This window comes from Tupaia chinensis, unplaced genomic scaffold (assembly GCF_000334495.1).
Source record: "Tupaia chinensis unplaced genomic scaffold, TupChi_1.0 Scaffold000563_1, whole genome shotgun sequence".
Lineage (NCBI taxonomy): Eukaryota > Metazoa > Chordata > Mammalia > Scandentia > Tupaiidae > Tupaia > Tupaia belangeri.
Window position 1 is genome coordinate 1,155,251 of NW_006160076.1, and position 15,158 is coordinate 1,170,408.

A 15,158-nucleotide genomic window follows, 5' to 3' on the forward strand; every position below is an offset into this window, starting at 1 on the left:
TCTAATTTGGGGATTTCCAATCAATAAGCCCTGGTAGTGGGCCATCCTAGAGCTGGCTAGCCATTTATATCCCCTGGTTTTCATCAAGGTGGTCACCAAATGAGGGACCCTGGCATTGATAACTTGGCCTAAGTTTAACTTGTCTCATTAATCAATTCAACAGTGGCAGCAAGGACTCGTAAGCAAGGAGACCATCCAGATGCCACTGGATCTAATTTTTTAAACAGGTAGTTAGTGGGTCTCTCCCAAGGTCCAACAGGCTGAGTCAGAACTCCTAGGGCTGTCATCTTTTTTTTTCATATGTAAACAGGTTTAATTCTTAGGTGATGTCTGGTAGTCCCAAAGCTGGGGCTTTCCTGAGACTTGATGTAAGATTCTGGAAATCCTGCTCTTGGAGGGGTCACCATTTGAAGGGAGCTTCTTCTTGGCCTTTTTATAGTTCATACAGTGACTTAGCCTTTTCAGCAAAACCTAAGATCCAAATTTCACAGAATCCTGTGGCTCCCAGGAATTCACATAGTTGCTTCTGTTTCATGGGCTGAGGCAGTCCACACACCACCTACATTCATTCATGCCCAAGAGCACAGTGTCCTTTAATCAAAATGAATCCTAAGAATCGTGCCCAGGTACAGTAGATTTGGGCTTCCTTCATGGAGACCTTGTTCTCAGCCTGGGACAGAAGCTGGAGCAGCTCTTGAGTTCCCTTCCAGCAATTTTCTAGGATCACTCCAGCAAGCAGAAAGTCATCAATATATTGGAGTAGAGTTCTCCCAGTCTCTTGGTTTGGAAAATTTTCTAAGTCAGTAGCAAGTGCTTCCCGAAACAAGGTCAGGAAATTCTTGTACTCTTGGAGGACCTGAGTCAATGAGAGCTGAGTTTTCTTTTGGGTGTCTGTCTTCCCATTCAAAGGCAAATATCCATTGGCTGATGACTGCTAATCAAGGCAGAATAAAGTGTCCTTGAGATCCAGACAAGTGAACCATTCAGACTCTGTGAGGAGAGCACTCAGCAAAGTATATGGATTGGGTACAGGGGGATGTAAGGACACCATGGAGGCGTTCACAGCTTGCAAGTCCTGGATTGGTCAATAGTTTCCAGAGGTTCTGTTCTTCATGGGGGAAAGGGAGACTGACATTCAACCAGGATTCCAGCTTCCCTGAGTCAGTTGATGTGCTTCTTTATGGCCAGCCTAGCATCTTGGTCTATTTGGTACTGTTGAAGGCACATGGGCTGCGCCTGAGGTATCAGTTCAACCACTACAGGCAGTTGGTTAATTGCCATCCCAGGTGGGATCCCTTCATCTCAGACTGCAGGAAAGTCTCTAACAAGTGAAGAAAAGAAAAGTACCTCATCATCTTCGCTGGGTCCCTCAGGGGTGAACATTCATCATTCCTCTTCCTGAGGCATTGTTACCGTTAGGATTTTGGCAAGGCTGATGGTTAAAGCAGCTGAGTCTGATAAGTCAAAGCTGATTTGCACTCTTAAGTTTAGTCAATAGGTCCCTTCCTAACAATGGGACTGGGAAGTCAGGCAAGTATAAGAACTTATGGGAAGCCAAGTTTCCCCTAATTGGCAGCTTCTTGCCTGCAAGAAGGTTCAGGTCTTGGTGTTTCCAATGGCTCCCATGGTAGGAGCTTTTTGGCCTGATGGGGGAGACAAGAGGCTGGGGCACAATGGAGAGAGTTCAGCGCCAGTATCTCCCATAAATTTTATTGGTTGGCCCCCTACCTTGACAATACCAAGGACTCCTTGGGGCCTAGGATCATGGAACCTGGTAGGTCCTATTCTCATTCTATGATGGCTAAGAGGTCTCTTGAGGGCTCTGGGTGGAAAGTCTTGGTGGCTCCTGGTGTGCTTCTGGGTGTTCTTTCTTGGATTGCCTTCTACTTGGGGCATTCACTTTTCCAGCATCATCATCTTTGCAGTACACACACTAGGTTGATCTAAGCCTGGACAGTCAGTTTTTGCCTCCCCTCTTGGACCAGATGGGGCATCTGGTTGTCTAAGGCCAACAGGGCTTTTGCTTCATCCACCAATCTGCTTCCTTTCCTCTTGGTCTTGGTTCATGAAGACTTCATTAGCAATCTCCAGGAGCTGGGTGGCATTCATCCCATCAAAGCTTCCTGCTTTAGGAGTTTTCTAGAGATGTCAGGGGCTGGTTAGGCAACAAAGGCAGCATTAATCATTTGCTGGCTTTCAGAGCTCTCCAGATCAAAAGGAGTATAGATCCGGTATGCCTCACAGAGCCTCTCATAAGACTGCCCTAGCGGTTCATCTGTCTTCTGAGTTATTTCTGTAATTTTTGCCATGTTAGTAGGTTTCTTTGCATTGGCTTTTATTCCCTGCAGGAATACCTCTGGATATCTGCTGAGATGGGTGTGGTCACCCTCAGTATTGAAATTCCAGTCAGGCTTTTCATTCAAAAAAGCAGTTCTGGCCCAAACCTTGGGGTCTACCATGTTGTTGGGGTATGTGCTTGTAACCATTTCTTTGCTGCCACAAGGACTCTGTAGTGCTCCTCTGTGCTAAATAGGGTGAGAAGTAGTTGCCGACAGTCATCCCAGGTGGGCTGGTGTGTTTGGAGTATAGATTCCATGAGATCTATCATTGCCTGGGGCTGTTCTGAGTAGGAGGGGATGTGGTGTTTACAATTAAGGAGATCAGTAGTGGTGAAGGGCTAGTAGTAGGGAGTTGCTCTGCCTTCCATAATAGCCCCATCTATGCCTATCTGGGAGGGTCCTCAGGTCTCCCAGAGGGGCCTCTGAAGAGTGGGGTTTCCCTGGGCTGCAGTGGCTCATCAGGTGATGGAGGGTGAGGCAGAATCTGGGCATGGGATTCTGGATGGCTTGTGACCTCCCCACTAAATTGGTGTTGGCTCCTCATGCTGGTCTTTAGGCCTTGGGGAAACAAATGGATGCACGGTTTCAATTATGGCTCAGCCAGGACATAAGGAAGTGGAGCTGCTAGTGGCTCCTCTTCTGGGCAGGCCCTGCAGGATTGGAACCATGGGTTTCTTTTGGTCAGAGTCAGGCACAGGGGCATAACATGAGCAGCAAAAATAGTGCATTGGTTTTTACCTTCTTTTGTAGAATTGTACACATAGTGGGTGAATTGGGCTATCCATAGCCAGGAGTCAGCATAAGGAAATTGGTCGGGATGGCCTGGGGTGCCAGTAACTACATTGTACATAGCCCACATGGTAGGGAGATGTAAAGTTCCTTCTGGTGGCCATCCCGAAGGGCCATTCAACCTTACAAAAAGCTCTCAGCTTTTCCAGTTTCATTTTGACCCCTTAGACACCTGAGAAGGCTGTGTTGAAATTCCCTGTCATATAATCCAGCACCATCGGCTTGGATGACTTGGATTGTCATTTTCACATGGCAGTGCTGGGGGGTATAGCCCAAATGTCATTGATCTCTCCAGATATCAAAGACCTGTGCTTCCTAGAGGGCTCAGGAGATCACAGGCTGGAGGAAGTAAGTGACAATGAGATTTTGGAGAGACAAGGGCTTCTGGGATTGGGGTTTGGCCCAGAGGCTCAAGAGTTGAGCAGTCTTTTGGGACTGCCACCGGAATGGCCAAGTAACATATACAGTTAGGGTGTTAAAGTCTTTGGGAGGGCCTTGGCTGAGGGCTGTGATCAGATAGATTGTGGCAGTCTCTCTCTGGGGTCTAGCCTCTTGGTACTTCAACAGTGGATACCTTGGCACCAGATTTTGGTATCTCTGAGGTAGGTGGCAAATAGCTTGGAGGAGCACGAAAGTATGGAAATCCATCGAGGTGATTCAAGGGGGAAGACTATCTAGGTAGTAGGTGATGAATGCCTGCCCTCTCCTTTCCCAGGCACAGAGAACAAATGTTGCTTTGCAGTAGAAGTCTTTGCAGAAAGGTTAAGGCAAGCTCTGGGAGGATGTTCGGTGCCACAGTCATAAGGAACTCCTGTCCCAGCTTTTGGGGACAGAACTGGTGACCTGACATTCACTACTCTGCCTCTACAGGGAAAGCCCTCCCATTGGCCTCTGTGTCCCAGGAATGGTGTCTTAACAGACGAAGGGTAGGTGCCCCCCAGAGGGGACCAATCAGTCATCCGTCTGGCCGTGCCTCACAGGCTTTGTGTCATTTCTTGGTAATAAGCAATCGGATATAGAACTTCCACTGGATTGAACACATAGAGAGGGACTGGGCCTTCCAGTGCCAATTTTGCCATTTAGCCTTTAAGGAATTACCACGGAAACACAGTAACAGATCCATTCATGCTCTGTAGTGAGAAGCCGTGGAGCCACAAACACATTCACTCATCACAAACACTCACATTCATTCAGAGATTATACATTCCCTCCCCACACCAGCCAATTACCAGATGAGCCCTGTCAGTTCAGTGACCGAAGGAGAGTGATCATGTCTCATCCACTACTCTATTTGAGTAGGTCTAAATAGGGCTCTACAGATCCCTGGGGGCTTACCAGATTACCAGAGTCAACCAACGTTGATTCATCAGGGTCCAGAAGTTACTCCTTCTCTCCAATCAGACTCCAGTAATCCAGGAATGCTCAGCCTCAGAGTGAGCATCCCAGCTGAGGGATCACATCAAACGAGATGAAGGTGTGCCTATCTCTCCACACCATAGCGCCTGTCCCTGAGGGAAACACCCTGAGATCTGTGAGTCAAAGGGCCATTCTGATTTTGTTTCTTGGTCAGTGCACCAAATGTTGCAGAAAATCAGATGCTGAGAAATGAAAAACAGCACTTGGAGAGATAAGGAGAACTGTTTTTAACACTGGTGGATATGGAGGAGTTAACACTATGAATCTCTGGCCCCCAGTTGGGGGGCCTTTTATGGGGGAAGTGGGTAGGGGAAAGGTCTCAGGATATTAGGAATGGGGAAGGGGCTCAGAATCTGCCCTAAAATGGAGGTGGTGGAGAAGCAGGAAGTCTAACCTATTCAAGGTTTCAGGTTACCCAGTGGCTCTGGAGAGGGGCAGTAAGTTCGCTGGGGGTGGGGGCAGAAACTTCAGGCAGCTGTCAGCCTAGAGCTATTCATGAATTCTTGGTCTCTCCATATCAGTAGAGCAATGGAATAGATAGGTAACCCAGAAACAAAACCGCAAATACATAGCCTGCTGATTTTAAATATAGCTGCCAAGAAAATTCCCTGGACAAGGACAGTCTCTTCAAGAAGTGGTGCTGTGGAAATTGTATGTACCTGTTCAGAAGAAAGAAAATGGACCCCTGTCTCTCACCATATAGAAAAATTAACTCAAAATGGACCAAAGATTTAAATGTATGACCTAAAACTATGAAATTATTGAAAGAAAATATAGGGGAAATGCTTTAGAACATTGGTCTAGGAAAGGAGTTTTAAACTAAGTCCTCAAAACTATGAGCAACACAACAAATATAGACAAATAGGATTTCATCAAATTAAAAAGCTCTGCACAGCAAAGGAAATAACCAATATAGATGTTAAAATAAAACCTTCAGACAGTTTAATTTAGTAGTGTTTAATTGAGTGATTTGAATCAGGGAGCTCAGAATGGCTTCCAAGCATATTTATGGTCCAGACAGGGAAAGTGATATATGTAGAAACAGGAAAGTGACATATAAAATGGAAGTGGGAAAATGATGTAGAGAAATAATTGGATTAACTACATTTTGAAGTTTGTCTGCATTAAGACAGTTTAAAAGGCAGTTATCTATGATTGACTGCTGTGATTGGTTGTAATGTAGCAACTTACTAAGGAAGTAGTTTTCCAAGTGAGGTCACAATTTGCTTACGGAAGCTAAAGCAGGAATATGGAGGCTTTCTCAGGTCTATGTGCTTTAACAGAAGGGAACAACAACCTACAGAATGGGAGAAAATGTAAGTCATCCATCAAGAGAATAACATCCAGATTATACAAGGAACTCAAACATCTCATCCACAGAAACACAAATATTCTGATTTCATAATGTACAACCAATCTGATCAGACTGTTCTTGAAAGAAGATATGCTAATAGCCAAAATGTAAATGAAAAAAATGTTCTACATCACTAATCATCAGGGATATTCAAATTAAAACCACAAGGAGTTAGCACCTTACCGCAGATAGAATGGCTATTATTAAGAAACAAAGAACAAAAATTGTTGATGACATTGTAGAGAAAAAGAAGTTCTCATCACTATTGGTAGGAATGTAAATTAGTACAGTCACTATAGAAAACAATATGAAGGTTACTCAAAAGACTAAAATAGAAATACCTTATGATCCAGTAATCCTACTACTGGGTATATACCCAAAGGAAAGGAAATCGATAGGTTGAAGAAATATTTGCATTCCCATATTTATCATAGCCCGATCCACAATAGCTAAGGCATGGGGTCAACTTATGTGTCTAACAACTGATGAATGGAAAAAGAAATTGTGATGTAAATACACAGTAGTATACTGTTCAGCTATAACAAAGGGCAAAACTGTCATTTGCCACACTGTGGATGAACCTGGAGGAAATAATGCTGAGTGAGATACAGTGAACAATGAAAGATAAATACTATATGTTCTCATTCATTAGTGGAAGCTGAAAGATCTGATCACACAAAAGTGGTGAATGAAATGTTGGAGACCAAAAGCTGCATAGGGGAAGAGGGAGGAGAGAATAGGGAGCGCTTTGTTAACCCATACAATAATTCAAGATAATACATGGAGTGAGTTCTAGAGTACTGTTGAGCAACTATGGTTAGTGATAATTCAACATGTATTTTGAAGTAGCTAGAAAAAAGGATATCCACAACACAAAATAATGATAAATGCTTTAGGCAGCTGGATATGTTTATTCCCTGATTCTATTATATATATTGATATATTGAAAAACTACAATATACCCCATGAATATGTACAACTATTATATGTTGATTTAAAAGTATAACAAAGATAAAAGATAATAAAAATCTAAATATCCAAAAAAAGTTTTTTAAAAACCACTGAAGACTGAAATAAAATATAGACCTGGACCCAAAAGAATCTGACCATAGGAGGTAAGCTTGCTTGGAAAAAGAAGGATGATTAGGTAGTGAGTCATACTACAACATTTGTTATATCAGCAGAAAAGTATTACAGTTGTCACTGGGTGTCCAAAGGTGATTGGTTCAAGGACTTGTCTCATATAGCAAAATCCCTGGATGTTTAAGTCCTTTATATAAAATGGTGTAGTAATTGCATATAATCTATGCACTTCCTCCTATATAAATAATCTCTAGATACTTTTAATATATAATATAGTATAAATGGTGTGTAAACAACTATTATGTTGTATTTTTACAATTTGTACTATATTTTTATTTGTAAATTTCTTTCTGAATATTTTTGCTCTGTCGTTGGTTGAATCTGGTGTTCATTTAATACATGGGTAAAAAGGGCTGATTGTATTGGGTTGTCAGAAAAGTCACGATGCATTTTTGCATAGAAAAATACATCATGACTTTTCTGACAACTCAATAATTGGATTTTTTAAAGGGGACCACAAGAAACCTGATTGAGAAAAAGATGAGTTTTTTTTTTTTTAAAGGCAAATTAGGAAAAAAACTTCAACATTTTAAATATTTAGAAATAGTATGAAAGAGCCAAATGAGACTTTGGGGAAGACTTACCATTATTATTATCATTTTAATTTGCTACAGGGCACACATGCTCATCAGAGAGAGAGACACACACAGAAAAAGAGAGAGAGAAAGTGAGAAAGTGCCGCCAGATCTGGGACTCAAATTGCTGTGGGCCGAGTGGGAATCCCACACTTTAACCACCATGCTACCTGCTGGCCCCCTTCCTGCCTCTTATCTTTAGGACACTAGTGTGGGGCAGACACTTACTCTGATGCTTTTCCTCCTAATGTCTGTCACACTCCCCAGTAAGCTAGACTGGGCCATCTTCCTTTCTGTCCTCGTCACTGTTTCATTTGTTGTCAAACATTCTTAATTTTGGATGCTTTAAAACCATAACTAAACAGCCTTCTAATACAAATCTTAAGATTGTACTAAGATACTAAAATAAACTATATGCATACCAAAAAAAAAGATTGTCCTAAGATAGAAATTTACTAAACATATCAATGTATGAGAAAATAATTTCATAAAGTTTTAATATTTAACATTTATCATAGCCAATACTTGGCACATGGAAAAAATTAAACCAATGAAACAATTATCTTAAGTTAGAAAAGTTTACATACTTCTTTTCCTTTCTTCAAAACCATGCAGGTAATATATGCTTTAAACACTAAAAATGATGAGCATGAATCTGCAATTCAAGCACTCAAAGATGCACATGAAGAAGAAATCCAACAGATTCTTGCAGAAACAAGAGAAAAGATATTGCAATATAAAAGCAAAGTAACAGAGGAATTGGATCTTAAGAGAAAGATTCAAGTTTTAGAAGCATCATTAGAAGATCACATAAAAATGAAGCAGCAGGCTTTGACAGAATTTGAAGCCTATAAGCACAGAGTTGAGGACATGCAACTTTGTGCAGAAGCCCAACATGTCCAGCGTGTAGTAACCATGTCTAGAGAGGTCGAAGAGATTAGACGGAAATTTGAAGAAAGGTTACGGAGCTTCGGACAACTCCAAGTACAGTTTGAAAAAGACAAAAGATTGGCATTGGAAGATTTGCGAAATGCTCATAGACGAGAGATCCAAGAATTGTTGAAGTCACAGCAGGATCACAGTGCCTCTGTAAATAAAGGGCAGGAGAAGGCAGAGGAACTACACAGAATGGAGGTAGAGGCCTTAAACAAAACACTCGAGGAGCTAAGGCTTGAGCAGAAAAAACTAATTGAGGAGTATGAAGGCAAGTTGAGTAAAGCTCAGTCCTTTTATGAACGTGAGCTTGATAATTTAAAGAGGTCACAGCTTTTTACAGCAGAAAGCTTACAGGCAAGCAAGGAAAAGGAAGCTGATCTTAGAAGAGAATTTCAGGGACAAGAAGCAATTTTACGAAAAACCATTGGAAAATTAAAGACAGAATTACAGATGGTACAGGACGAAGCTGGGAGCCTTCTTGACAAATGCCAAAAGCTTCAGATGGCACTTGCTACAGCAGAGAACAATGTTCAGGTAAGGAAAGAATAGTCCATGCAACATACGAATTTTCTTTTTCCACTTCTGGCTACCTAAGGATCAACTTTTCATTCTCACCAATTAAACTTTATTTTTTCTTATTTTGCTTTTTCTTGCCTTTCTTTCGTGGAAAAAAAAAATCAAAGAAAGCTCTTTTTTATTCAGAATTTCAGATATTAAGGGCTCAAAAAGATAAGCTTAAAGCCTTGCTAATTATTTATGAAGAGATTTTATTTAACACATTAATATTTTCTTTAAGTGGTTTATGAGAGTTAGAATGTTGGGTTAAGGTTTGATTATTTTATTTTCTTTCATTAGTAATGTTCTGTCCATTAATTGGTGTTTAGATACAATACAAAAAATGAATGCTTGATAAATCTAAGTTTAGCAGAGAGAGGTATGGCACAAGTCTGAAAAAACAGCAAATACTCTACAAATATGATTTAATTGGCATTCAAAATTTCATGTCTATGTTTGTCATGTCTGTGCAGTATTAGAATAGATTATAAAAAGTAGAACAACCTTTTTCTAATTTGGTCGTAAGACTTATGGAAATACCAAATTATAATCGTCACCAGTATTTGCAGATTTAAAACTAGGTATAGTAAAGTATAACTTCTGAGTAAGAAAAAAAGCTGATGCTTACAATAAAATGAGTTGTTTCGCATCATATTATTATTGCATCTTAATAACAGATCTATAATCTTTCTTAGGTTCTTCAAAAGCAGCTTGATGATGCCAAAGAGGGAGAAATGGCCTTACTGAGCAAGCACAAGGAAGTAGAAAGTGAGCTAGCAGCTGCCAGAGAACGCTTACAACAGCAAGCCTCAGATCTCGTCCTCAAAGCTAGTATGTTTGATCACATGGTTTTTGGTATAATGCTCTACTTAAACCAACACTTAAGTGTTTATTCAAGACAAAATTTGTCATGTCATGCCACAATCACTTCTCATCCATCTCTCCCTCCTTTCAGGACTTTGAGCACGCATAAATATGTGCTCCGTGTGTTTCTCAAGCTGCTAGTCCTGGACTTGAACCATGCCATTGGCCATGTGGGATCTGTCTGCCTTAACCACCAGGCCTCAGAGCTGGCCCATTTTAAAGTTATTTAGACTTGAATTATGTTAAATGATTCTAGTGTCTTTACTAATTAATTGTAAGATAAATAATGAAGGATTAGCCGATGAAGTAGTGGTTATGTCGCTGGACTTCCATGTAGTTGACTGAAATTTGAGTCCTAGACCCGGCAGCTTAAAACTGACACTGGGCGCATGTGTGTCCTTGCCCAGAAGCTTGAGAGGAGAAAGGATTGTGGTGTGACCATTCCCCAGGGGGATGATTTCTCGCTTTCTGTCTCTTGTCTGTCTGTCCAGTGAGCACATGTGCCCTATAGCAAAAATCTCTCTCTTAAAAAAAAATCCTAAAAAGATAAATGATGATACTTTATTTTTAGGAATATAGTTTTATAGAAAAAATAAGAGTTAAGCAAAGTTATTAATAAATCATTCACTAAAAGAAAAATGCAGCACTGCTTCTAAAAGGCTTTATCCTTTAAAAACATACATTTAAAGTATTTAAATTAGTTGAACTATATGTGAATTGCAGCATGTTATTTCATTGGGCTTGTTATTAACAATCTGTTTACATACTAGAGCTGAATTGTTCATTCTAGAGAGGCTGATAAGAGCATTTCTTTCTTCTTATTTTAAGAGAGACTTGTCTGCTATAGGTGGTACTCTCACCAAAGAGACAGAGAAACAGAAAGCAAGAAATCATCCTCCAGGGAGGATGGCCATAACATAATCCCTTCTCCTCCATTCTCCTCTTGGGGTTTTGGGCACATACACACACATGCTTAGTTTGATTTTTAAGCCACTAGGTCCGGGGACTTGAACTGTGGTCTATTACATGGAAGTCCAGTAATGTAACTATTACACCACCTGCTGGTCCCTGATATGCACATTTCCTTGCCCTTACTAGAGGAGATGGGCAAACCTATGTCAGTTCTGAAGTTTTATTTTGTTTGTTTAGTGTGCCCAGTGAAGCTATTTGAGTGAGTTCTTTGAGGACCTTGTCTTTGGCTCACCAGTAGAATCCCAGATATCCCTTCTCCCTTTTACTAAAGCAATACAGTTTTTATCTACCTTTGGTAGGCATCGGAATCACCCAGAAGGTTTGAGGTTTGCGCAACCACAGATGTTGGGCCCCACACTCAGAGTTTCTTTTTTTTTTTTTTTCTTTTTTATGGGGGCGGGGGAGAGGTTTTAGCTATAGGGCACATGTGCTCAACAGAAAGACTCAGAGAGATAGAGAGACAGAAAGTGAGAAATCACCCCCCAAGGGGGATGGCCACGCCACAATCTCTTCTCCTCCTTTCTCCTTTTGGGATCTTGGGGATGAACGCACATGCACCCTGCGTGAGTTTAAGTCACTAGGTCAGGGACTCGAACCACGGTCGACTACATGGGAGTCCAGCGACATAACCATTATGCTAACTGCTGGTCCCCACTCAGAGTTTCTGACTGAGCAAGTCTGGAGGGAGCTGCATGTCTAACTAAAGTTCCCAGGTGATACCAGTACTGCTGGTCAGAGCATTTTAGAACCATGCCTTAAACCCTACTTTGTATGAGATCCTTTTCTCTCAGTTTTTATCTCTCTCTTTTTCTCATTTTCCTCTGCCTACATCCCCTATTTTTGTTATTTGTTTTTGTTTTAACTGTTTTTTTCTATAAACTTGCTGTCCTTAGCTGTCCCTTACTCTACCTTAGTTCCTTATCTACTTGCTTCTTGTTATAATGAATTGTTTCAGCCAAATTGCTGTTTGCCATCTTCATTCTTTGTATACTTATTTCTTCCTCTTTATGTTAGAGTTTGAAAAAAAGAAGAGAATAGAAAGAGTAGGTTATCATTTTGTCTCCATCGTATTAGTCAGTATATCCTCCTTTGCCTTGTTTTACTCCCAGAAGACTTCCTTGCAGCCCCTGAGGAGTTGCTTCTACTTCTACTTGTGTAAGTTGCAATCTTTAAAAAATAAAAGTGAGGGACCAGCAGTTAGCATAATGGCTATGTCGCTGAACTCCCATGTAGTTGACTGCGGTTTGAGTCCCAGACCTGGTGGCTTAAACTCATGCCGGGTGTATGTGCTTGCGAGTCCAAGATCCCAAGAGGAGAATGGAAGAGAAGGGATTGCAGTGTGGCCATCCCCCCTGGGGGGTGATTTCTCACTTTCTGTCTCTCTCTCTCTCTCTCTGTCTTTTCTGGCCAGCGCATGCACCCTATAACAAAAACCTCTCCAAAAAGAAATAAATAAATAAAAATTAAATAAAAGTGAAATGATTCTAAATATAGGGAGTAACATCAGTGATTTGAAAATGGACTCTCTAATTTCAATTATTGAATTTGGGTACGAAGTATTCCCATGGTAAATATTTCCATTTTATATGGTGAGAAAAAACAAAAAAAGTGTGTACATACAGACCACTTATTTCACATATGTATAAAGTAAAACTGTGTTATCGAACGTAAGCTGTTTTATATTATAAATGAAGCAGATTTTTAAATTGAAAGAATTTTCTTTTTGGGTGATAGGTCATATTGGAATGCTTCAAGCCACTCAAATGACACAGGAAGTTACAATTAAAGATCTAGAATTAGAAAAATCAAGGGCTAATGAGAAGTTATCTCAGCTTGAAGAGGAACGAGCTTTTTTGCAAAGCAGAACTCAAAGTCTGGATGAAGAACAGAAGCAACAGATTCTGGAACTGGAGAAGGTAAAAAGTAATAGAATGCACTGGAAAGAAGTTCAGTTTTCTTCTTTTTGGATTTGAGATATTAAGGGTGTTACTACACAGCATCAATACATTTATAACTCAAATATTGGTTTTTTGTTTTTACTTTTCTGAAGAAAGGTATAAAACTAGACTGTCCCATATCATGTGTACATTCAAAATAATTGGATAACAATCTATAATGTAAAAGTTTCGGGCATTTCAACCTCTTTCAAGCCAGAAACTAAATAAATTTTTATTTCAACAGTGCATACATTTATAGTTTATCATATTTGTCTTCCTTTTAATGACATATTATTTTACACATACCTCGGGAATTTATGTAAAACTGGAAAGGATGATGAACATCTGGTGCTGAAAATTCATATTGGATTTCTCAATTAAACAAATAAAACACATTTTGGAGAGTAATTATGAAATACTTATTCCAGTATTTCAGAAACCCACAGTTTTATGGTGTGAGTTTCAGACATTCATTCTCTCTCTCTCTCTCTCTCAACAACTTACTACATTGAGAAAATCTATTTTCCTTCCTTCTTTTCCACTTACATTTCACTGTTACCCTGGTGCAGTCTTCTCTTAACCACCATTCCACAGAGTCCTTTAGCTCAGCCCCAACGACTTCCTAGTTTCTAGACTTGGTTGATCTTATATTACAGTGGTACTTGCTACTCACTGATTTATAGTGTCTCTCTTCTTTTGGTATTTCACATTCTCTCCTCTTCCTTTTTCCCTCCTCCCACCCCCACCTCCACACACACATTTTCCCACCCCGTTGTTAAATTAAACTATTTTGACTTTAAACAGCCACTGAACTCCCTCACTTTGATTCCTATGAAAAAGCCAAAATCGTGCATATTAGACTGTTCTTCTGAACTGGTTACTAAGTTACAGCCAATCATAGCAGCTAGGCTTCAGTTAGTCACAGACATTCCGCCTTTTAAATCATGTTAATGCAGACAAACTTCAGAATGTAACCAATGATTTCTCTACCTCAGTCCCTCCCTTATATTTTGTGTAGGACACTTTCCTTTTACTGCACACCTCACTTTCCTTTTCTATCAACGTAAAAGGCCGAGTTGACCATGAGGCTGGCCAGAGTTGTCCGGAAGACAACTGCCCAATTTATAAATTGTGTTAAGATTTGCTCTGTTAAAACTTTATTCTGTTAAATTTGCTAGTTTATTTTCCTTTTAACAGTTTTGGTGTCAGAAGTAGGATCTAAAGTGGAACTTCCAGTCTCCTAAAGCTTTAAATAAATAAAAGCCACTCTCCAAAAAATAAATAATTAACATACAAGTTTAACAAAACAATAAAATATCATCCAACTTTAAATATCCTTTTATTCAAATTAAAAGCTTGTGTTTAATACTAAACAAAACTAAACATTATACCTACTTCTTTCCTGATTTTAATACCAAAATGTTTCATTAAAAAAATAACTAATAGTACTATTTCCTTAAACTCAACCACCAAATATATTAAAGTCTCTCAAAAAACAAATAATATGTTTACAAATACAACTAATAGTCAATTTACAAGCATCCTAAATAATGAATGACAGACTTGTGTTTTTCAGAATTTTTTAAATCTGTATATTTCTCTCAGTACGCCCCTAAGTTATTATAGTACTAGACTAACAACGAAAAATAAATACCTTTTTTTTAAGCCATTTTACAGAAAACCATGGCCCTCAATTATCATTACACTCCAGACAACTAGACTCAAATACTGTTAAATTTAACTATGTGACCTAAACCTTAACCTGTATAAATTCATTGCAGTTTGTTTCATAAAAACTTTTATTAAAAAATACACCTTAGTCATCACATTAGTCCTCCTAGTATGTTCTGTCCTCTCAAGTCTTAAATGCTTCACACACAGCCATCCATCAAACACTAAATAGTCTTGGGAACCAGCAGTAGCGTAATGGCTACGTCGCTGGGCTCCCACGTAATCGACCACGGTTCGCATCCTGGACCCGGTGGCTTAAAACTCACGCCAGGCGTGTGTGCGTGCATGTACAAGATCCTGAGAGGAGAATGGAGGAGAAGGGATTGTGGCGTGACCATCCCTCCTGGGGGGTGATTTCTTGCTTTCTGTCTCTATGTCTCACTCTGTCTGGCAAGTGCACGCGCCCTATAGTGAAAATCTCTCAAACAAACAAACAAACAAAAAAACACTAAATAGTCTTGTTTCAGACAAATCCATAAAAACTAAGAAAAAGACCCATTTGAACTATATAACATCATATTTGGCTTATATAATACTGTAATGTGTA

The 15,158-nt window shown here is 39.8% G+C and overlaps 1 protein-coding gene across 5 annotated transcripts in view; it reads left to right on the plus strand.

Moving 5' to 3' along the window:
* The window catches only part of FAM184A (family with sequence similarity 184 member A), a 141,010-nt gene that overhangs the window by 54,917 nt on the left and 70,935 nt on the right, over nucleotides 1-15,158 (plus strand). For all 5 annotated transcript variants that reach the window (XR_335892.2, XM_006157854.1, XM_006157853.3 and 2 more), the window contains exons 2-4: nucleotides 8,232-9,086; nucleotides 9,803-9,938; nucleotides 12,678-12,859. Coding sequence is in view for 4 of the 5 variants with exons in the window: in XM_006157854.1 (XP_006157916.1) it covers nucleotides 8,232-9,086; nucleotides 9,803-9,938; nucleotides 12,678-12,859 (1,173 nt within the window). In the remaining variant the exon portion in view is untranslated. The remainder of the gene's footprint in view (nucleotides 1-8,231; nucleotides 9,087-9,802; nucleotides 9,939-12,677; nucleotides 12,860-15,158) is intronic.